Here is a 26048-nt window from a genome sequence, read left to right as displayed (position 1 = left end):
AATGCCAGTTGGTTTAGTGTAATTTGTTGAAGTGAACCACTGTGAATTTTGTGACTCAATAAAACACAGTACCAGGTGTTCATTTACACCAAATATTTTGACAGTCTCTCATCGTATCATAAACGAATTCATGCAGAAACCAAGTTCCTCTGAATCTTGACCTTGTCCTGTCTATCGTTCATTAGATAGTGGATTTCAGAAAGAAATATTCTTCGGTGGTAAATAATCACTTCACCGTCTTACGCTATTATTCAGTCAATTGGTTGACGAGAGGACTAGAACATAAGGGAATTGTTATTTACGGATTGCAGAAAGCATTAAGACAATTACGTTAGATGATTCACTTAATTGTAGAAGTTCGGTCACAATGCATCTCAACTTATGGCCTGAAGCAGTATAACATATTCCACTTTCACTAAGCACGTCAATCATGAAAAAAATTACTGATATTCCAGCATTTATCTAAGTGAATAAAGTACAGCTGGATTACAGATAACTGTTATATAGACCAAATAAGTTATCTATAATAATAAACGTTTGACTGGATATCATATGAAACAAAGTTACTAGCTAATAGCGTATGCTTACGTAGCGCATACGATAAGTAATTAAAATCTCAACTAACGCTATATGGACCCATAATCTTTCGTTCGCAGTTTCTCTTAAACAAATAGATAAGTGTAGTTGCCAAAATCGTACGAGTTTGCCCAGAGAATAATTTGGTGCATAACAGAATGAAAAAGAAATAATGTGAAACCCATATAATTGATAATGCAATACAGTGTCCTTATATGTCCTATGAAACGAGGCAAGTAAAGGAACACCAAATTAGATTACTGTTCATATGGGTTTCTACAAAAAAAGCAGATTCGTATGAATTATAACCATATAATTTAATCAAACATTTCCATTCATTTGAGAAATATTAACCTTTAATTATTAAGGAGGTGCATATCACTTTACTGATTCATATCTGAACGGTTAAATATCTTATTATAACGTTAGTTAATTAGTGACAATATTCACATAGTATATAGTCTCTTATATCTGTTTAAGTTTATTAATGATTAATTCTTTTCAACAAGAAATGCACTATTTTTTAATGTATAATAAGAATTATTCTAATTTTTAGTATCATATACTGACTATAATTATGAAACAACTAATGAGTTTCTAACGACAGATCACAATGATGGTATTCTATAGAATTTTTATAATAAATAATCCATTTAAACTATATTTCTATTTTCGAGAAAGACAAACAGTGAGGAGAAAAAAAACCGATTTAAATCTTTGAAAGTATTTATTGTTAAGATTTGAAAATACAGGAGAATCGTGATGTAAAGACAGATATGGAAATGATGTGGTAAAAAATTTAATTCAACGGTATACTGTTGTTGTTGTTTTTTCTTTTTACTTCTAATAATAAATTAATTAAATCTTATTATTTTGTTCCATTTCAATTGTTGAATTTTGAACGAAGCGATTTTAGTGGTTCAGCTAGAAAAAATTAAACATTTACATATATGAAATGTATCCAATTAAATTCATTGAAACAAATATTGTGTTAATAATACGGATGTGACCATTTATAAATTAATGTTTGTAAATACGAAGTGAAAATATTTTAACAATGATTATACGTACTATTTAGATCACTTGTTACAATTCAATAGTTTTTAAAGTACGATACATTTTATTGGGATTGGTTCAAGGTAACGATAATTTCTGATTTTAGACTGGCAGATACAAAACCAACGACAGTCAAAGAAGCACTACGGTTATTAAATTCAATTAGTATTGCTTGTTTGAATCTTCCCATTGATGTTTAGGACTGCAACTGGTTAGTCTCTAATTGGCATATGTGCATACTCTGCGTATTGCATCGATATAGCCTTAATTCACAAGCATTGTAAGCATAGATGGATAGTGGCTAGCAATGGAATCCAGGACGCGCATTTCATCCTATTTGGGACCTGAGATGCAGGTACATCCAGCTGACGAGCCCCAAATAGGACGAAACACGCGTCTTGGATTCCACTGCCAGCCACTATCCATCTTTGCTTGCAACTACGGTTATTGTTTTACTGTAGTTTGGGGTTCTTCAGCAACACCTACCGACGACCCAACAACTGGACCGAGCATAGAATATTCTGATCTTCTGGTGAACGCGATAAAATTCACCGGCTATGTATGGATGTAGTGGCTCACCAATGACATCAGATGAAAACCGTGCTACATTGTGGGTCAACTGACAACGAAAAATTAGTCAAATAATAATATTATCGACAAGGTTTTGGACGATTATGATAGATTCAACTATGCTTACATTCATAGGATAAACGATTGTATGGTGTTAGGTGATGTTCATTTAGTTTTTCAGACGATATTATTTGGTATGAATTTCAGCTGAATTTTGATCAGTAATGGTTGGTATGTGTGTATCAGCGCCTCAATATAATCATTAATTCGCAATTTTATATAGAACAGAAGGAATGGGGCTAACAGTGTGATCTAGGACGCCCGTTTGTTGCTATTTGAGACTGAATAGTTGGATGTACCTGCAAAAGTAGGTGGCCATTTGGACTCACTTAGATAGGCGGATGACGCGTTCGAATTTGAAAAGAGTAGAATCCGAACCCCGGAGTGAACATCAACTCTGGAAGCAAGTACGTTCAGCTGATGAGTCCCAAATTGCAAGAAACGCATGTCCTAGATCCCATTGCTAACCACATCCCTTCTATTTACAACTATTTCACCCATCGTAAAATATTAGTATCCAATCATTTGTATTTTAAGTAATACGTATAAAAAACAACCACATTATCAAAGGGATTGTTCCCAAGAATTTCGGAGTTTTGATGTGAAGAAATAGAATTACAGAACTATGGATATTCAAATGGTGTCTTTAATTGCTATGAGGTGAGCTAGAACAAAAGCGGAAAATATGAGATATTCAGTAAGCATTTACCTGCTTTAAAATGGATGTCAATGAAGTGAATTGTTTTTGAGAATAAACTTGTTGGGGACGTTAGATCCCCAGCACTCACTTGGAAAAGGTCCTAATTTTGTCATTTTATCCTGAAAATTTGAATTTCATGTTCCCGCGCCAAGAGACGCTCAGTTGACCTACAGCTTACATTTCCCACTCGAAAATCTTTGACTGTCATTGATGGATGGATTTTTTTAGTACGCTATTTTGTGGCTCTCCTATGGGCGTTTCTATCATTGTATAAATAAGCTTGATTTGTGTGCTTGTAGAATACATTCACTAAGCCTCATCAATACTTCTTAATCTAGTTAGCAGGAGTGGAGACAACGGATTACAATAGCCTATAGTGTCACTGTGTCATTGCCTTTGATTCCGTTTACCGAGTAAGGTGAACTTGTAATAGCATCAAGTTTATCAAAACTGAAAACCATTCAGGGTATTAATCAGACACGGTAACGTGAAATTCCATTTTAAACTTAACAGTTGAACTATGAAACACCATACTATAGATTTATGATTATTTTATAAATAAATCACATGTAATATAGCGTGGTAGCCTTTGTTTCAAATATCAGACAAAATATAACTTACCTGATATTAAGCAAATTTCTACATCAGCACCAGCCTGGACAAGTACATCAAGCCACATTATTTGTTGAGTGGATAAATGGTCGCCGGGTCCTTTAACTTCTACAATCTACATTTGAAATACGATAAATAGTAATGAATAATTTATGACAGCGATAACCGAATTATTTAAATATTCAAATTAAATAAAAGTACAATCTTCATAACTGAAACCCTAACAAGAAACTTACTCAATTACTACAGAATCAATAGTTGAAGGGTGAGGAAATAGCAGACGACTTTGAAACTGAATAGAAAGATTTCAATAATATATGATTGCTAAAAGTATCCAAACTAGATTGACTTACACAGATGGGCAGTTATTTGCTTTTGAAAAAAAATAGCTCATAGTATATAATTGGAAAGTTAACCGGAACGATTCTGTTCGAAGATTCTATATTAGAAGTACCTTTTGACTTATTATGCTCTAATCAGCTAGATCTACACCTGCATCCAATTAATTATATCTTATTAAAAATAAATATTATTTATCATTTAATCTAATATTTATTATACTTCTAAGTCCACTCTGACATAAAGTTCCATTGATTTTATCTTTATTCTTTTAAAAGATAAATCATGATCACGAACGACAAACAATCTATTGTATTATAAGATATAGTCTGTAATTAGTATTGAATTGAGATCATTTTATCCACTGCTAACACATCATTGGGAAAGCTTATTCATAACCTTGTAAATTATTTCAATCATAGAAAATATTTTAACTTGTGTTGTTCAAGGGATCTACAAATAGTCATGCTCCGTTAACCGACCCCTTACGTGATAGTGAAAGCAATTTTCGCCTATCCGATTGTCTTTTGCATCTTATATACTCTATGTAAAAACTTATGAAAGTCTTCAACGTAACTGCAAAATCATTTAGCATTAATCACTTAGAAGATAACATTTATTGTTATTAGTAGGTATAAATTCACACAAATAGTATGATGATCTAAATAGGACGGAACACGGAAGTTTCAGACCAATTTATACGGAAACTTAGGGACAACACTGGAAATTTCGTCAAATGTGACAAGAAAATTTAAGTGAAACAAAAAGATGTCGTACCTTAGCTCGCGTTTCTGTGGGACTCCATAATAAAAGATCAGGAAGACCCGACCTCCAATTTCTGTAGTCTGTAGCTAATTTACGACAAACATCGTGAACTACAGAAGGTCCAAGGCACCAAAATATGTCCTGAAATGAAAAAATTCCTATAATTCCTTATTTATGGAGTTGTTATTACTCCATAAATTATCACTAAAAAAATTAAAAATAGAAAATTTTCGGTCGTATAATAAACTGCTTTCAAAGATAAAAAAGGCTTAAAGTTTTTTTATGATAAAAGTTAACAAAAACCTATGCTTATTTGTTTGGTAGCCTCTATGCCAAGATAAGATGATCAATAGCTGTCTACTATCTGTGCTTAGCAAAACTCTAAATTTCAACGATCTTTGGATAGATATGGAAATACCTCACAACGATCAAATACATTACTGTCTCTCAGCTGTATGTGTCAACAGAAATGTGGAAGGGAAAACACTTATTTGGAATTATGAAATCAGTAGCCATAGAGAAAACATCAATATCTCAAAAATTTTGTTTCGTATTGTTTTTCCCCAAACCAATTCTATAAATTGGATGAATTCACTTGGTTATAATTATTTTGACTATAAGGTACAACTTAGTATTACAATACAGAATCATCTACTCAGTTTTCAACCACACGATTATCTTTGGGAAAGAGTTAGTTACATTGCCACTGTTCCAACCTGAGACCGAATGATTTAAATTAGTCATACTTTGCAGTTATACAATTTTAAACTCACAATATTGAAAGACGGTCTAAAAATTGAACGTTTATTTAAAAAAGGATTAAAGATTTTGGACAACTATTTAATTGTTAGCTTAATGCATAATTTATTGAATGATATAAAGACAAAACAGAAATAATTTAGAATATAACAAACAAAACTAAACAAATGAAATATACAAATAAATAAGATTAGCTCACTATAAGCTCCTGTGAATTTTTTAATAAATCCCAATTAGCCCACAAGCAACGTTCACCATTATGTAATTCCCAATACGTATGGATACGAAATGCCAAAGAATTAGAATGCTAGATAATTTGCAAAGGAGGGAAAAGCAATAAGTCTATTTATTTCTCAATGAAAGGGAAACGGCTATATATATAGTTAAGGAAAGTCCTTATGTGCATATACACATGTTTTGGAAGAAATTCTTACTAAAACTATCATTTAACTATATATGAGGTTCCATAAACCTGATGGCTCGAATGCTTAAAAGAAAGCAAATTTGTTTTGAATGACCCGGAAACAACCAGTGATTTCCATAGCTGATACCGGGTTGGCTGAAGTGTGTCGGTATATTCGTTAAACCTATTGTCTCTCAAATCTATCCATTTGGAAGTACGAAACCCGTACCACACTTTGGTTTTGGCAACTGGATAAGTATCAATAGCTCTTATACAGTCAGGCTAAAAAATGAATAGGTAATAATATACTTGGTAAGTGAGAAACGTTAAATTACTTAACCAGTTCCATACACATAAAAGAAATAATTGATCAAGTACCCCGAATTGAATCTAATTTAAGAAAACATCTTAACTAATATTGATTCTAGCATTTCTCATTAACAAACGAAATAATTCACACCTTACTAACTGCATTCTCTTTTATCACACAATTTAATTAAAATTCAGCTTATGAGTGGTACTTCAATTATTATCTGAGAATATAATCTTTGTTGGGTGACTCAGACGGAATGAATATTTACGTAAATACATTGATGAATTACTTTGTTTTCTGATCATTATAAATGCATAGGATAGCGCGAAATGCAATTTAGCTTAACCGATTCGTGGTAACGTTTCTATGTATTAGTTTTTTGTCTTTGTTATTATGTATAGTTTTTTAGGGTATGACACAAAGGATTAAATCAATGATCTTTCTTCAAACAAATAATGATCAAAACTAGCATCGTCTATAGAAGTAATGGGTAAATATTTTGAGCATTAGGCTAAAGTGGGAATAGATTTATTTATCACTTATTCATGCTGATTGTCTTTGTTTACATCGACAAAATTGAATATATTTAAAAATGAGTATCAACTGTAATTACTTACATCATCTGATTGGTCAACAGCCAAGAGCCATTGCAATCTAGCATCGATTAAATCTTTTCTTGACTGATAAAATTCATCTGTAAATAAATCTAATGGCGCTGACTGACGATATGAATAGAAGACATCCGGTGGAGATGGTGATATTTCGAATAAAATATCATAAAAAAGTATGCAGAATAAAAGATGATATATTTGTGATTCACAATGTATACCTTTAGAAAATAACGATAGGAATGATCAAAAAACGAAAACTAATCATATGAAGATATCAGTGTATAACGCTTGATGTTTAATATTTTAAAATGATAAAACTTAAAAAACGGGTTTTATACGATAAGTTGATAAATTAATCAACGTTTATTGGAAATTCGACCGGTTATAAGTGCAAAATAAATCTTTAACAAGAATGTATCTTGTCAATAACAATTAAACTATTTTTAAGAATAGCTGTTATATCCTAGTGAAGATTAAATTACAGGTAACTTCTGAGATCTATTAATAGACTAATACTATATATATACATATTCTTATTGTATAACTGTTCAGTAACTAGATTATGTATATGTATATTCTTAACATAAGCTTCATTTTGACCTATAAACTATTATTATACGATTTACTGTTCCCAAATTATGTTCAGTTTATTGATTGGTCTCACATGTCCACAGCCACATTTTGGTTTGATATTGTACAAATATTATTTTCCATTTTATGGTGAAATGCGGTCTGTTTGTCTGGTATATAAACTAAGTATGTCTGAAATAAAGGATTCACATAGCAGAATCTGTTATTGGTGTTCTGGACTCAACTGGAAGGGCTAGGCAGACAAGGGACCAATAAGGACGCTAGGCTGCTCATGCTGGTCGAATGTCATTTGTTTGGCACAGTGCTAAGATTGGATAAGTCGTATTTCGATTGGTGAATAAATCACGTGGAAAAAAGTCGCACATAAATCCACAACAATTACGTGACGGTCTTAAATTCACAACAATAGGTTATATGCAGATCGCTGAAGTTTATGGAAATCATGAACCCATTAATAAAAGACCGCCATTGAGAACCTGAAAGCACTGGACGGTTGTTTCGTCCTAGTATGGGACTCGTCAGCAGTGTGCGCACATGGTCCCGCACAAAGGACTCGAACCCGGGACTTTCGGCCTCACGTGAAAGCTTAAACTTTCGACCATTGAGCCAGGATCTGATGGCGCTAATATTTAGCTTCAACTAATCCATGATGTTGCGCAACCATCTTCCATTGTCTTGGGTGGGTAATTTACACACACCCGAAATGGTTGAACTCCGAAACTTACCTCTCTAGACTAGAACTAGTAGGGAAATGGTAATTTTCAGTATGGGGATTTGTGGAGATTGTTGAATTTTATTGAAATCATGAACCAATCAGTGTTAGACCCCCATTGAAAGCACTGGACAGCCGTTTACGGGAGACTGAAATTCCTGGGTTCGAGTCTCGCATGAGGATATATATATATATAATTTTCAACAATATTATCCGTTTTTTCAGTCAGGTGAAATCCAAATACTTAGAAGTCGTGAGCTATTCAAGTTCCTGTTGACAATTCATTACTGTTTTTTGTTTATCAATCCTGTAATAAAAAATTGTACGAAACTTACCAAAGTCATATCAATTTGCAACTAACAAACAAATGTGAATATCAGTTGTTCAATAGTATTTAGGACTAAAAAATTCTACAAGTATGTCATTACAACAAAGTTACGAGGTACTGATCAAGTATTGTGATCTGGTAAAGCCATATTTGATAAATACACTGGTTTTGTACTGAATAATCAATGAAAGGTTAAAACCAGTAATCTTCTAAGTTCACATTTATGTACAGTCGAGTGTATGTTGAGTTTTATCTTCAAAATTTCCTCTTTCATTTTAGCTCATGTGATCGGAGTTGGTTTCTATAGTCCATTATTCATTATTTTGCCTATTACCTGTGGAACCAATGACCTTCCATAGACCAACTGTTTAATGATCACGAATTAAACGACCTAGAACCTAAAATCTTTCCGCACGTGACCTCCTTTTAACTGTTTACAATTAGAAGACAAAGTTAGGAGACAGATCTCTTCTCCTCCTCTCTCTCGATATTCTAATTCATTTTTTTATGACTCCACAACTATCCTATTAGGAATTATTGTTTATATTTTAATTGTATAGTTATTAAATAATTACAAAACAATTTATCCTTTTCAATGAGTTCATTTCCAAAGGTTTACAATCGTATATGTATCTGAGAGTAAGTGCATTATTAAATTCTAACAGACATACTTATTCAATGATTTATTCAATAATTTATTTCACATACATATACAATTGTAAAGCTTTGAAAATGAACTCGTTGTAAAGGATCTCTTTGTTGAATAAATTGTTTTATAATTATGTAACAACTATATAACTAAAATATAAACAATAATTTCTGATAGGATAGTTGTGAAAGTTTAATCTATTCTAAATTTGCTCCGGTATAATATGATTGTACTGGTTATGTAAGAGACAATCAATAACAAAATCACGTTAAAATTTTTATATCCAAAACCATAATACTCAAGCTACTTAATCACAGCTTTAGAAGACCTAAAACATCAATAGAACTAATCATAAGATATCTATAAATATGATGAAACATCTCATGATATCAAATAATTATTATTTATTCATTCAAAACTGTATACATTTGATGTGAACATTAACTTGTAAAATTAGAAAGGTACTTAAAATAAACAATTGTTTTTGTACCATACACAATGAGTAAAAAGCTTCCGATCGAAGTACAAAGCAATTATTTAATAACTATTTTTATCAAAACATGTTAATATGCAATTTAAACTGGAAAATAAAACATGTCATACAGATAGTTGAAGGAATATCACTTAGTAACATCATGATTTGCATTGATTAACACTGTATATGTATTTAATCACACACTACCTCTATCAAACCATATATGCGATTCAACGAAATGAATAAGTCCAACCATAACTCATTTGATCCGTTTAAGCTAATAACCAGTGTGTTCTCGTATCTTTTAATTGACTGAATTTCAAAGTGAGAATACGTGATCAATATGGTGGTGATTATTGATAAAATTCTCATATTATATATACGGATTGAGATGAAGGGGAAGTAACAGGAAGATGAAACTTGGAATGGAATGTAATCCTTTATTAGATAAAGAAGGGATCATTTCTACTTACCGTGTTCAAAATTTTTATTAGCCATATAATAGCGTACAGTCCATTGTTCAACTGTGAGTAACAAAGTATTGGACTCTTGAGGTGATTGGTGTTCTTGAAGTTTGTTCGGTGAAGTATTTTCAAACCATACATAATGTGGACGATGTGTACCAATTTCTTTAGCTGATGCATTGATAGGAGCAGTAATTTCAACCTCGACAAGAAAACACAGGTAAAATGTTGAAAAATCGTTATTTACCTCGAATGAAATACACTCTAAACTCTATATATTTAAATAACTTTCTACGTCAGAAAAATTTTTATCGAAGGATAAAAATTTTCCACTGAGAAATCTTAAGAAAGTATTTGATTATGAATATAAATCTATTATAGTTGTACAACTCCCATTACTAAATCATACTCATAGGTTTTCATTTTGAAAAATGAAATTGTCTCTCACAGATTATATACTGAAATAAATAATTGAGTAATCACTGTATAGAAATCGATTTGATTCTCGAGAAAAAAAAAATACTTGCTTGACCATGGTAATTTAACATTGAAAACATTTGTCATTCAATAATCAGGCACAAATCAATGTACTAAACTTTAAACCAAGCTTATTACAGGCAGGAAAACAAAACTAATTAGCTAGTCCAATCAAAATAGAAGGAGGATTGGGATTCAAGAGGATTAAGGTATTGAAAGTTAGGCGTTTGAATTACCACATAATTATTTCTATTAACATTAAAAACATGTATGAAATTTGTGCAGTGAAATGCACCCTTATTACTATGATTACTTTAATATGATAGGTCTAAGAAATGATTACTTTGTTAAACATTCAAAAGTGATAGTGACATGATTAGCACAATATAAATTGATATTTATTCATCAAGACAGTGATTGAAAAAAAAATCGAGATGCAAAGTAGAAAACAGTTTGAAAATCGTTAAAATAAAATTGAAAATTCTAAATGATTTGTTTATTTGATTAACCGTTCGTACACTAACACTATGCTATTGAGAAGTATAATAGGTACTTGATGGTGTATGATTGATTGTTTGTATTGAGATGAAGTGAAAAAGTGATGCTTATTCACGAAAACTACATTAACATGCAATCTATTTAATAGATCAATATTAGAAGAGAAAAAGTTAGGCTGTTCAACTGTTTTTTCCAGTTGAGTAACAACCTGACATACAAAATACCTAATAATCAAAAAAGATGGGAAGATCATTGACAGGTCAGTTTGACATTAATTCTCGATACAGAAAAACTTTAACTGACGAACTGTTGAAAATAAATTAGAGTTTCGAGTAATCCATATCTACGGTATCGCAAGAAGTTGAATCTAGAAATAGCAGTGATACCCTCGGACTACAAAGAGTAAATCCGACTGGAGTAGGGGACAACGTAAAAACAAGTCAGATGATGTTTGTATCTGTTGAAACACATAAACATTGATACAAGGAGGCACTAAATGGATATGCGCCACAAAAATCATTCGATTCATGTGAGGGCTGGGATACTGCCCGGGTGCCAAGACCGAAGCAGGTGGTTTCCTCAGGGGGCCACGCCCAGAGCCTTTGACCTAAAATTCTGGTCCACAAGACAGTGGAGCAACGTAAGGAGATGCAGTTCCATGGTAGTCAGTGACCAACAATAGGTTCATGCATCATTCGCTCCTTCAGGATCCTAGAACCCATGTGTACCAATGGTTTGGAATCAGGGTTGTCCAACTCCCCTAGGTAGACCCTCCGTGTCCACGAACCCGGTTAAAGCTGCGGACATTCGCTTTTCGTCCTCCCGATTTCGTAAACAACACCCCTGCCGCCAGAAGGCAGTGAGTAGGACTTTCCTGGCAGTGGTTGCATGCACGTGGCCATGTGAGAGCATTTCGAAAGGCAGAGCGGACTCTCCTCACTTTCAGTTGTACCAGGACATTTGAGAGCTATGACTGAGGAGATTGAACTAAGTATTTTTCGAGTACTAGTATATGATCTATCCACAAATCACTTTACAACTGAGCATTGTAGAAGACTGAAAGAAGGCTACGGCAAAATAAACAAAAAAAATGCAAATCAGTTAATGACTGTCTAAGACTTATGAGGAAAAACGGAATCGATAGTCGAATTAAACAACCCTCAGTTATATGATTTAAAATTCACTAGACACATTCTTTGTTTCACTCTAAATATTGAGTCCTAATATTATTACATACTTCTTATTTCATGAATTCACTCGTTCTACGTTGTTTATGACTGACGAACTAGCTGATTCTTTTGTCAAGTAATACCAAACATTATAAACGATATCTAATAATTTTAATTGCGAAATCAATTTTTATATAAATGAACTAAGAAATATATACCAAACAATATCAGGGAATAGAATTTTAAGTTACTTATGTTTACTTTAGGGGGTTCTTTGATATTAATCACAAGCGAAGGTATCGCCGTGAGTGATTCTTCTTTTTCACTGTCAATAAAAAATTCATTCGTACGACAAATTCCTTCAGTACTATCATTGTTATTCTCATAATCTTTACCGTGAATATTGACAGGCTTTTGGATTTTTCTACGTTTCACTTGGCTGGTTGTATTTTTTATTCCATTACGGTCAGAAGCATTATTTTTATCATCAGCATTAGATGGTTTATTATTAGTAACATTGTTAGTGGTAGTAGCAGCGGTAGTATAACCATTTTGTGAACTACGGTGATTATTTTCTCCTTTTTTCACTCCGTCAAACAATTTCATCAGCTGTTCATGAATCATTAAACGGCGGCCAGCTCTTAGACACTGACATTCATTGTATAATTTGAAGTAATTAGTCACGTACTTAAATGCTTTAATTGGTTGTTTCTCATGCGTGCCTTGATTAATGATATAACGATTTAACAGATAACCTAAACGACAAGGACCAAGTTGATCTAGAACACAACCAGTTAATTTTAAGTTTAGAAATTGATCGTCATTATGTAATGACCAAGTTAAAGATAATAATGTTTCAATTAGTTGAATGGCTTCATTATACTTTCTCTGACGTTCATATATATCGATCATTAGTAGTAATGAACGAAATGCACGGTATGGTGAAGTGAAACGCCGTAGAAATTGAGGTAGATCAATGCGGCGAAATGAAAGGCTAAAAACAAACACAAACAAATAACGAATATGACAAACTAAAATGAAAAAAGTGATTATTTTAAGCTGCATAAATATCACTACTGTAACTATCTACATTTAGATCTACCATAAACACAATCGTATGTCTTTACAGACTTCTTAAAAACTACTCGATTCTTTCAATTTCAACAGTGTAATGAAGAAACAAAGCTGATTTGGGGGAAAAGAAGTGTGGTTTGTTTGGGTAATAAGAAAATATTTTGAGTAATTAAACTACATATTTTACTTTTCAATTCGATTTATTCAGCAATGGAATAAGTTCACTAGTGATAAAGAAGAAACATGAGGAAATAGGATGGATTAAATTGATTTTCAACAAGCTCACCAAACTATTGTACAGTACAGTTTGATTACCGGTTAAGCTTAGTGTTTGCTACCGAAATTTATGTACTTTGAAATGTTAAATTACAGTGATGTGACTGTTGTTAGCTTGAAGCCAACATTTCTCTGAAATCTTTACATGGTTATTTATTGTGGTACTATTTATGGTTTGACACTTCAAATATTAACAATTCCCATTTTGTAAATGAGGGCAACACATATAAACGAACAATATTACTTTCAGTTAGATACTCATCATGCTTCACTCTAACACACGGTGTATTCAAATGCATGATAGGTAAAAAGCACAGATTGATGGTGATGACATGTATAATCGTTGTGGTTAGAATTATAAAACCTTGAATCAATATTTCATAATAATAAGAAGTCAGAAACTTAAAAAACATTCATTAAGAATTATTAAAATTACATAATGAAATGTTTTCAAGTGATTAGAAAGTGAAGAATATATTTGAAAAAAGGGGTGAGGTGAAATAAACACACAACGGATATGGACATTTGCTAAGAATCTGTCGAATTGGAACTCACATTTTGATCAAATAGCTTCCAGTTCACCAAACAGGGGTAAATTTTTATGGAATATATGACACAATTATAGGAAACGATTATGAAAATAAACTATGATCGAACGTGTTATAGAAACAGGAAATAAGAATTTAACTTTTGGCGATCTGTCGGAACTACAGATTAAAACTATAGTACGAGGTCGCATAAGCTACTCTTATAAAAAGTTTGTCACTGTCTATATGAATGGCAGAGGATCTAGAATTATGAAAGCTGGAGCATAATCTCTTTGGAAAGTTTATATTTACTTTTTAGATGGCTTTAAACAATAAGTCTATTGTTACGAATGGACACACTTCCGTGTTAAACTTACCTTAAACCGATACAGAACTATTTTATAACTGCTTTTCGGTTTCACAAATTATAGTTAACATCACAAATTGAAACGCCAAAACTAACGAGGTACAGTTAGACAACCAAAAAAATAATCAAAGTTACCAAAAACAAGTGAGCAATGCTAACAGTTTATTCTGTCCAAGAAAATTTATAGAAAAAACTTTGTGCAGAAGGGCCCATAGAGTAGCACTTAGCGTAGTTTTCACCGTCAATTATTTAAGGTGGAAAAAAAATATGAACGACACAGGAATTTCATCATAAAGATTTTCGGAACCTTACGTGCATATGCTAAAAATGTATGTCTTTAGATTAGACGTAAAAATATGAATAAAAAATATTGACCAATAAAGACGACGAAAATCTGTGCTAAATGAAATAATTGGAGAATGTTTTACAAATGTTGAGGAGGAGTTAATGGTAAACAAACTAAAACTGGAGTTAGTTAGTGAAGTTACTGGTCGTCAGCTGATATGAGTCGAAATCGATCAGACTGATGGGAGTATACTAAATCGTTATGAGTACTGAACATTTTATCACTCTCCAACTATTTGTTTCATCCATATCAACCGTTTTGTTTATTTTTTAACACAGCAAAATATAATATAATTGTAAACTAACGTACTAGTATTGCACGAGTACGCTTTAGGTTACAACCTTTGTGATTTGACAAAAGATTTAGATTGATATTTGATAGCACTACTGTTTAGTAAACGGCACTTGAAACACTTTAGTTACAAATTACGATCCATACAACAAGCAACCACCGAAATTCCCGAAGAATAGATATTTGTTAAACACCTCTTCTTGAAATTTCCAACTTTTCAATGTGGTTCGATGGCCGAGTACACATTAGGTTACACGATGACAAGAAATAAATGTATGTAAGAGGATTATTGATGCCATCCAGACACCGAAATTAAAGTAGGATGATGAGGTTTATAATTTAGGACCAAATTACTGAAAGTCAGTGTTTAAACATTACGCTTTCATTACATGCTCAAAGCCACCGTCCTGATTGTGGATGGCGATCATACTAATTTCAAAGACTACGAATACTTGCTACAAATATTACCTCGAAATCGACTGTGAATAATTTAAGTTATCGCCAAAGCAGTTCATAATCTACTAATAAGCCTTCGAAACTCCTCACTGAACCCAAATCTCAGTCAACACTAACATCAGTCTCGCCTTCTCATACTTAAAAACTCAATATTAATGGACAGACTACGAATTTGTTTGTTCTTTTTCTCATCATCTAATGCCAGTAAAGTTAGGCTTAGGCGGAATGGCTTCAAAAACCTTACTTTTAAACGAAAGTATAAACCCTATCATACTAGACCGGTAGTTCACATAATCACTAAATAGTAGATGTAACGTAAAGCCTACCATCATAAAAACGTGTATATTTAGCTTTGATATCCAACCAAATATGAAAAAATTCTTTTCTGATAAATGCGGAAAATGATAAATAATTAGTTTCTGTACATGTACAGAATAAATCTGTAATTAGCAAAAGATTGTCCTTACTTCGTAACTTCGCCGATTAACTTAGTTTTATTATCCAAACATAATTGTAAAGCAAGATCATATAATTTTTGACTAATTAAATATTCTAAACGAATTTCCAAACCCATCAATTCCAGAAACCTTTGAGTAAAACAAGAAAACAACAGGTAATCGTATTGATTTGGACTAATATGTAACAAACTTTTGAAATTCGTCACTTGTATGATATATTGTAGATTTACGATTGACTACGTATGATGGAAAAACAAGTTCACCTCGACGAACAAGCATCATTGAATATCTGTAGGAGCAAACAATAAACGAATATAATAAAGAAAATCGATCGAAACGAACAAAATAAATTCAGTCGAGAGTAATGAATAATCCGTGTACAACACCGTTATATATAGACTGGAATTTAGTTTTTACAAACTAAGATTTTACAACAAGTATAATATCCAATTTAAAAAGTGTACAAGTGAAATATCCTTTTAAAATGAGACGCAGATTATTCCGAAATGACTGATTAGAACTAAGTATGAATTTTAGAATCCAAATCAATTGACTAGGAAGAATCGTCATACATTGTTCTTGAGTTGGGAATGAAACCCCATTTTAACCTGTAGCTTAAACACTTTGGCACAGTCAGGAACAGACTGCAACAATCCGGTCCATTATGGAATAAAGCTATAAATAAAAATAGTAGTAAGGTGACCGAATGGGATCATCAGAATATACTGAACAATCATTAGGTGTCTGAGTTGGATAACCACCAGAGATGAAGCTATAAAAACTTTTGAAAGACTCTAAAACGTTAAACCACGAAGTCTCGATCAATCAAGACGAGGCGATTATTAAACGGAAAAGATTTATTTTATGAGGAACGGTTAATTAGATAACAAGCAATGTGATTCAGAAATGTCCATTAGGGTAAAGTGAACGTGTGGGCAACCGGGAAGTGATAACTGCCCTCATACCTCTAACAGCACTCAAGACCACTGTATTCATAATCAATCTCCTTCTTCAATTCCTACTATTCCTTCTACCTTGACTTTCAACACTAAACTTCCTCTCTCGGTTTCCTCCTCAAGTGTCACCATGGCCAACGATTCTAGTGCGCGAAACGCTGTTTCAGGTCTACTAAAACCTCGCTCCAAACTACACATTGGAGCCTTCAACGTACGTACTTTAAGTCAAATCGGTCAACAGGCCTCCTTAGCTAAAACTCTAGAATCTCGTACCATTGATGTATGCTGTGTCTCCGAAACACGCATACAGGATCCCAGTGTGGTCATTCACTTGACCTCACCTCGCCAAAATGGACAGCCGACGAAATACACCCTCCGTGTATCTGGCGACCCGTTGGCTAGTTCTCGCGGACTTGCAGGTGTAGGCATAGCACTAAGTACAAGGGCAGAACAGGCACTACTAGAATGGATCCCCGTTAACAGTCGCCTGTGTGCTGTCCGGCTAAATGGCTCCGTAAGAACTCGGAAGGATAGGGACACACGTCGTTGCCTTTTCGTCGTTTCTGCCTACGCTCCCACTGACTGCAGCCATGATGAAATGAAAGATGACTTTTACAGAAAACTCTCTGAGCTTCTTCAGAAAGCTAAGCGCTCAGACATAGTAGTCGTAGCGGGTGACTTTAATGCCCAGGTAGGCAGCTTAAATCAAACAGAAAGACATTTAGGTGGGTGTTTTAGTATTCCGGCTCAACGAACCGATAATGGTGATCGTCTGTTGCAACTATGCTCAGACAATCGTTTATTTTTAGCAAGCACTAATTTTAAACATAAGGAGAGACATCGTCTAACATGGCGACCACCTGCACCAAACCAACGATGGACTCAAATAGACCATATTGTCATCAGTCATCGTTGGAGAGGCTCAATAGAAGATTGTCGCTCGTATTGGAATACTTGTTTAGACTCTGATCACGCTTTAATACGAGCGCGCATTTGTCTGCGCCTCAATGGACGCAGGAAAAGTACACTAAGAAGACCTATTAGGATTGAACTGGAGGACGAAAAAGCCAAATGCGAATTCCAGAAACAACTGAGTTCACATCTAGGCAGTTCTGTAAACGAGACTGACCCAGATGCTGCTTGGAAAGACATACGAACAGCTGTGGAAACAGCAGTAACATCTATTAGTCATTTAAACCATAGGGCTCCAAAAAACCAGTGGATTTCCTCTAAGTCTATTTCACTGATGGATTCGCGTAAACTCATCCCATCAGGCTCTGAACACGACGAAGAGCGTAAACAAATTAGATCTAGGTTAACTAAAAGTCTAAGGAACGATCGTGAGCAGTGGTGGGCAACGAAAGCAAAAGAGATGGAAAAGGCAGCGGCTGTAGGCAACACCAGGCAACTATTCAGACTAATAAAAGAAACCGGAATTAAGAAGTCAAGTGTAAGTGAGACAATCTCGGAAAAAGACGGAACCCTTATCTGCTCTCAACCTAAACGTTTAGAACGATGGGCGGAACACTTTAAGGAGCAGTTTAGCTGGCCTTCAGCTACTGCACAACTACCCACTATTCCCAGAAAACCTGAATGGAACATTGAGGTAGGCCCCCCGACCCTACTTGAAGTTCAAAAGGCTATAAGTAATCTGAAACGAGGAAAAGCAGCTGGTCCTGATGGATTGTCTCCAGAGGTCTTTAAATATGGTGGTCCAATTTTAGCGATTAGGTTGACTAATATTCTGGCTAAAATCTGGGAGACGGATGTAATCCCATCCGACTGGTCACAATCTCTGATTGTCCCAATATATAAAAAGGGGTCCAAATCATCCTGCGATAACCATAGAGGGATTAGTCTGACTAACATAGTATCTAAAATACTAGCCTCAATAATTATCGGGCGCCTAACTAAGACTCGTGAACTGCAAACACGAGAAAATCAGGCTGGCTTCAGACCTGGTCGTGGCTGTATCGACCACATATTCACCATTCGTCAAGTTTTAGAGCACAGACACGCTTATCGGCGTCCGACAATGATAGTTTTTCTTGACTTGAAAGCAGCATTTGACTCTGTAGACCGAGAGGTTCTGTGGCAGTGTCTGTCATTGAAAGGTGTACCTGAGAAGTACATAAACCTTTTGAAGGCTCTTTACTCGAACACTATTAGTCGAGTAAGAGCTTATGGCGAACTGTCATATGATTTTACAACCTCAAGTGGTGTCCGTCAAGGCTGTCCACTATCCCCGTTTTTGTTTAACTTCATTATAGACCTGTTGCTGCAAATAACACTCTCTTCGACTGAATCTACAGGAATTGATCTCCTACCAGGGGGACCACTAAGCGACTTAGAATACGCAGATGACATAGTCCTGTTTGGTGAAGACGCTGACAAAATGCAGAGTCTTCTGTTGGAACTCAGTAATAATGCCAGGATGTTTGGGATGCGTTTCTCCCCATCCAAATGTAAATTGTTACTCCAGGACTGGCCTGCGTCAACACCCGAACTAAGGATAGGGAGTGAAGTAGTCGAACGCGTCGACAACTTCACTTATCTTGGAAGTCTGATCAGCCCTAATGGGTTGGTGTCTGACGAAATCTCAGCACGGATTCAAAAAGCTCGTTTGGCTTTTGCCAACTTACGTCACCTATGGCGTAGACGAGATATCCGTCTATCAATTAAGGGACGAGTATACTGCGCAGCAGTTCGCTCTGTTCTACTTTACGGCTGTGAAACATGGCCATTAAGAGTAGAAGATACTCGTAGGTTACTAGTATTTGACCACAGATGCCTTAGAAATATTGCTCGCATCTGCTGGGATAACCGGGTAAGTAATAGTGAGGTTAGACGCAGGGTATTAGGGAACGATGGTAAATCAGTTGATGAGGTGATGAATCTTCATCGACTGAGATGGTTGGGCCATGTGTTACGTATGCCTGAACACCGATTACCACGACGCGCTATGATGACTAGTATTGGGGACGGTTGGAAGAGAGTTAGGGGCGGCCAAACCAAAACATGGCATCAGTGTTTGAAGTCACTAACTTCTAGTCTGAGCCATGTTGGCAGATGCAGACTACCTGGTTGGGGTCCGCGTGACTATCGTAACCAATGGTTGGAGACTCTAGGTGACATGGCTCAGAATCGATCACAATGGCGTAGGCGTATACACTCTTTATCTTCCCTTAAACCTTGAGACTAAAATTGCTTCATATCTCTCTTCCTTCCTATACTATATCCTTATATACAACCTATAATTTATATACTACTACCAACACTAAATTAACTACTATTAATCCGGTGTTGATCTTGTTGTGCTAACGAGGTATGGCAACTTGGACCGATGCATATATGTGCCTGGTCCTACGTTGTAGCTGACTGACTGACTAAAGTGAACGTACGTTTCACTCGTTTACATTTCACGTTACATCGCTTAAAAATTTTTTTGAGTTATTAAAAAGTCCGAATACTTGTATCGTTTTATATGTGAGATGGCCGGTCAAATTAACGAGATGGTTATACCCAATGATTTGATTAACTAAAATATACCCCTTTGGTGATTTTCACCCAATAATAAGTTAAATGTTACTACAATTAAGAAAAAATATTTTTCATACATAGTTACTGACATTGTTTAATTTGAATGAAAATGATGTGATCAAGACAGATACTGTTAAGTTTCACGGGTTATTTCCGTTTAAAAAAAGGTTAGATACAACTACATTGTGTCACACCGTGTGGATCGTCTTTCCAGATATCAATCAAGTTTTTTGTATACATAAGTTAACCAGTATTAAGAATACTTAGGAACGCATAATTTTTTATTTGAAATTCAATTTTCTTCAGATTATTTATCTAATGATGAAAACAAGGTATAATTATTCTATATATACATAAACGTACAGGATATCGTGTTAACATGTCTGCAGAAGATTTTCTCGCATGTAGCTTAATTCTAGATAAATTTTCTAAATTTATAGAGAGTGCATTAACCTATAGAACCAAATGTTTCAAGGATGAGACAATAGCTAACCAATCAAATAGCATAATAATCGCAATACATACTAGATTGAATGTCATTGAATGAGATTATGTTCACTGAGAGATATCAAAGGCCTTGGTTCGACCACGTATGGGTCATGAGCGAGCACTACTAAGGAATCCTGGGATTAACACAAAACAATAATTCAGTGCTTCCTGGTCTTTTAGTGATTACTTAGTTTATGTTTGTTCGTAACTAAGATGTATAACCACAAATATAACAGTGCAAAACAAGAAATATGTAAAAAAAAAATATCTCACAGCTCAGTTTTCATAATGGCTTCAATCGACTGTAATTTATTCGGTCTATTATATGCTGATTCAGAACCAAGAGACGTTAACCAAAGTAATTGAGTAATTAGCTGCGTGTATGTCTCGTCCACATACCAGCAACCATGAAGAATTCGAGCTATTCTACATCAAAATGGATGGAGGTCAAAACAAACAAATAATGCTTTACTATGGGAAGAGGAAATTCGTGACGACAAAACATAAAAGATCAGCAATATTCATCTACTTATTTATTTATTCATAAGATAAAATAAAATCATATAAAGCACAAAGACTAGGAACAGTTAATTAGTAATACTGTATAATAAGAGTTTGTATACATAAAGTGTTCCCAAGTTAATCACACAGTTTAGAAAAAATATTTTCTAAGAGCATCTAATGATATTCATCCCGGAAGACTTCAAAAATGAAGTGAAAAGGAATACCAATCAGAAATAGTGGAATTCACAACCGAAACTATTTTCTAATATAATATTTCTGATTGATAAGTACAACAATGGAAACAGCAAAAACATACCAATACTGCAGACTCTTACATCACAATGATCATAAGAACTACTGAAAGTTGACATGCAATTCAATTTTTTATTTTCATGATAATAGAAAGATAAAAGACTAGGCTTTATGGATTTTACCGAAATACACTGAAAAATTACTCGTGTCACGTACGGAAGCGACGGAACATGAGACAAGACAGTTTGAGTCTGGTGAACAAAGAAACTCTACAGTAAAATTAAGTCATTTATTTTTTATTTATTTAAACACACACATATTGGTACAAAAGGGCACCAGATACATATGCGCCACACGAAAAAGTCAAATACGAAATAAAGAAATTGCAAGGAATAAATAAATAATTAGCGGAAGTAATATGCCTAAAGAAATTCAACTGCAATATAAGGACTAGGAAGTTGATCGCTTACTCACAGAAAACGTAAGACTTGGTATGAATGTGTATCGGTCCAATGAGCCAAACACCTTTGCGGTGAAAGAGAAGACTAGGACAGGCGACGAAGAATAAATAATGGTTCCAATAGCAGTAAGAAGCTAAATATATGAAATGTTCTTCGAAAAAAAGAACAAGATCGAGGAACTAAACTATGGAATAATACGATGTTCGAAATGTAGTGTTATATTCTAACGAAGAATAAATGAATGGTAACGGCTAGGAATTATTTATGGACTGTTATTATATACATATTCTTATTGTATAATTATTGATTCACTAGATTATACATATTTATTTTCCTTTTTATCACAAGCTTTCATTTGATCTACTGACTACTATTATACGACTTACTATTCTTGAGTCATTCCCTGTTTATAAGTTACAGTCTCTTACACACAGTCACTTTTGGTTTGATCCTGTATAATTGTTATTTTCTATTTTATGGTATGATGCGGTCTGATTTGCTTGTATATCAAGTGCGTATGTCTGAAATAAATGATTCATATAGTGGAAGCTAGGATTGCGTTCTGGACCCAAACGGGCAAGGCTTGGCGAGAATAACCAATAGAGACTCAGAGTTGACTCTAGGCTGCTCATGCTGGTGAACACGTCATTGGTTTGGCACGGGGCCATGGTCGTATACGTCGGTGTTCGGACAGGCGATCTTGTGGCGTGATAATTGACGGCCTATAGGCCATAACATAAAGAAGGATAAAAATTGAATAGAATTGTACTACTGACCGGTCTTGAGTTATGTCACCTAAAACCTCCGACTACCGTGTTCTTCTCTGATGATAAAGTGATTTGTATCTCACCACTAGCGGTTAGTGGATTTATTCATTGTTGTCAAATATGGGTTTGGATGCCTATAGAGTTTTTTCCACCTATCCTCATCCCAGAGAATATTGAGAAACCGTATACATAGTAGCTGGGCATGTGTAACACCTTGCAATCACTAAACTTGATGATAAGTTATACAGTCTTTGATTGATGTGACTTTTACTGAAAGATGCGAAAACAATCATAATGATATCTAGCCACTAGCTATTCCGTCTTAATTCCATTAAGGAAAATCATACACTGAAATAAGTTTGAATATTAATTTCATTCTGAATGTCTTTTTAAAATTAGGTATATATTAGAAAAATAATGAAACTTATCAGTTTTGGATAGTGAAGAATTGTGTCAATTTAATCACGTAGACAAATCTCTTTAAGCACGATTATGTTTACAAAAAAATAATATGATACATTTTTGACGGTGATACTATATTCCCACATCACTTTTTAACTTGCAAATACAAAAGATTTTATCGAGTATGTACACAGAGCTATCTGGAAGGAAAATTTAATTCTTGGGATATTTTTGTAATCAAAAGAGTGCCTGTAAAGTGAGGGGAAGAATGAAAAATTATTCCTAACGTTAAAATAACCTTTTTGAATAAATAAAACAGAAATGAATTAATGGAATAACGAAATATTAAAACGCTTTTTCCAACTTACAATCCTTTAAATCTATCTTTACTCTGAATAGAAACTTTGAAAAATGATGCCATAGGTGAAACAGATGAAGTTTTTAACAAAGTATCTCTCAACTGAATCATTGTTAAACTTTTGAAATTTTTGATGTTATACATTCCAGCTAACTGGTCCAGCTCCTGACGGTTAAGAGCATGTACCAACATCTCACTTGATAACGATAGCATATCTAAAGCAGTACGCAGTAATTATGAGTTTTTAATTGCAGCTTTAACTAAACCTGTACAGAGAAATTTTAAACTGTTTAGTTCTCTTAAGCATTGATCAATGTCATTCGGAATAATTTTCATAAGGTCTGATTTTCGAAAAATCTTTTGAGACCGACCATATAAGCGAATGATCAATGATTTGGACAGATCTGTTCAAAAATTAGAAGCATAAATAGCAAATAGAAATACCCAAAACGTACTTGATAACTTTTTAAAATCTTCGAACCATTTCTGTTCACTTTCACTGAATAGTTCTGAAAAACCAGATTCCCTTGAAAGCATTAATAAGGCATCATTTATTGACTCAACAGCGTATGTATTACCAGCTAAGAGACACTTTAGAAAGTTTCAGTCAAAAACGGTTTACCTAAACTAGATGAAATACTTCCTGACAAACTGTCTAGGCTATCTTCTGGTATTATTTCGTCTAACTTCAACATTTTAAGCACAATCGAGTAAATAAGCAGGACTATATAAATTGAGCATTTCTGGTAAAACTACTGATGTATACTTAATCTACCAACTCATCTGTAAAGAGAAAAAATACTAGCGATCACGATCGGTTGTAAAAATCAAATATTGTTTTAAACCAGACCAAACCTACCACAAAAATGAACTCAAGGTAATGGTGAAGGTTTGACGGAATGAAAAAAATTACATCTCAACATGTATGTTGATGATCATACATTTTGGACTAAAAAGCATCCTGGTAAGAAATAAAGCAAATTGAAACCACATTATGTCAGTCAGTCACAACGTAGAACTTCGTACGTACGTACATCAGTTCGAGTTGCCATATGTTTCATTCGTAGTTTGATAAGATGTGCTATGATGAGAGAGCCATGAATATAGTCGATCATGAACGCAGTACCTAGCACGAATGTGCATGGGCTTACATTTTCACACCCATCAGGATCACAGAGAAAAATTAAAATGAGAAACTGAGGTAAGAATATAATTTCAACTGTAGTGAGTAGGATACCATTATTTATATTTGTTTATTTATTTGAACACATAAATATTGGTACAAGGGGGGGAACCAGATATAAATGCGTCATTTAATTGTGTGAGGGCTATGATACTGCCCGGGTGCCAAGACCGAAGCAGGTGGTTTCCTCAGGGGGCCATGCCGGAGCCTTTGACCTAAAATTCTGGTCCACAAGACAATGGAGTAACGTAAGATGTACTTCCATGGTAGTCGATGAACAACAGTAGGTTCATACGTCATTTGCTCCTTCAGGATCCTGGAGCCCATGTGTACCAATGGTTTGAAATCAGGGTTGTCCAACTCCCCTAGATGGACAATCCGTGTCCACGAACCCGGTTAAAGCTGCGGACATTCGCTTTTCGTCCTCCCGATTTTGTAAACAACACCCCTGCCGCCAGAAGGCGGTGAGTAGAACTTCGCTGGTAGAGGCTGTATACGCGTGGCCGTGTGAGAGCATTTTGAGAGGGCGGGCCCTCCCCGTTCTCGGCCATACTAGGACCTTTGGGGGCAGTATGATTAGATTTACAGTTTGAAGGTGAGAAATAGGGTCAAGGAATGAAAATCTAGGAGCTTTACTTCACTAAAGATATGTAGGAAGATGAAGAATAAATGCAACAGCAACTGATTTTGCACTAAACCTGCATTGTTCAGGCAGAAAGTCCGCAGGCGTAGTTTTAACCATAATTTGTTCTGAAATCAGTAAGTCATATAACCAAAGTGAACTATTTTTGTAAACATAAGCCCGCAGATCACTTTGCTTAGCTCTGCTCATTACGTTACCACTTGTTTCTATCTTTTTACCATCAACCTTGTAGAATGTTCTTTGGATATATACATTGAATGAGTATATATTTAAAATTTTAACCAACCTCTCAAATCTTTGCTAGCCGAAGTGATATGCGATCACAATGAACCTCAACTAAATTTGTTTTTGTATTTTTAACCCTCTCTATAATCTTGATTTTTAAATATTACAGGTTATTAGAAGCTAGCAAGAACCTGAAGAGATATAACAAGTTCATGTCATTCACTTCAGATATTTGTTTTTGCTTTCTCGAGGATGATGACGCGAACTGTATATGGAGTGGTTTCTTTCCTTAAATTTCAAAACATTTTTTTTTGTTTTGCAACTTCCAACCATGTAGTACTTATTG

At 34.4% G+C, this 26048-nt stretch overlaps 1 protein-coding gene across 2 annotated transcripts; it reads right to left on the bottom strand.

Annotated features, from left to right (window-relative positions):
* Positions 1-1285: 1285 nt before the first annotated feature.
* Smp_129110.1 (hypothetical protein) lies at positions 1286-24346 on the bottom strand (the record flags this gene model as incomplete). Of its 2 annotated transcripts, none has more annotated exons than XM_018799286.1 (14): positions 1286-1500; positions 3584-3689; positions 4691-4882; positions 5637-5744; positions 6771-6982; positions 9993-10185; positions 12389-13121; positions 15932-16051; positions 16113-16211; positions 21181-21333; positions 23662-23866; positions 23918-24055; positions 24107-24232; positions 24274-24346. In XM_018799286.1, 12 exons carry the CDS (start codon positions 24344-24346, stop codon positions 4880-4882), a joined length of 2163 nt encoding a protein of 720 aa, XP_018651089.1. In that variant the 3' UTR covers positions 1286-1500; positions 3584-3689; positions 4691-4879. The 2 variants fall into 2 exon arrangements, with proteins under 2 accessions (XP_018651089.1, XP_018651090.1); XM_018799285.1 differs by having other exon boundaries at positions 4691-4819.
* Between the last annotated feature and the right edge of the window lie 1702 nt (positions 24347-26048).

The sequence above is a fragment of the Schistosoma mansoni genome, chromosome 3 (genome assembly GCF_000237925.1).
Source record: "Schistosoma mansoni strain Puerto Rico chromosome 3, complete genome".
In the NCBI taxonomy this organism is placed as follows: domain Eukaryota; kingdom Metazoa; phylum Platyhelminthes; class Trematoda; order Strigeidida; family Schistosomatidae; genus Schistosoma; species Schistosoma mansoni.
This window is presented reverse-complemented; position numbering and strand designations above follow the sequence as displayed.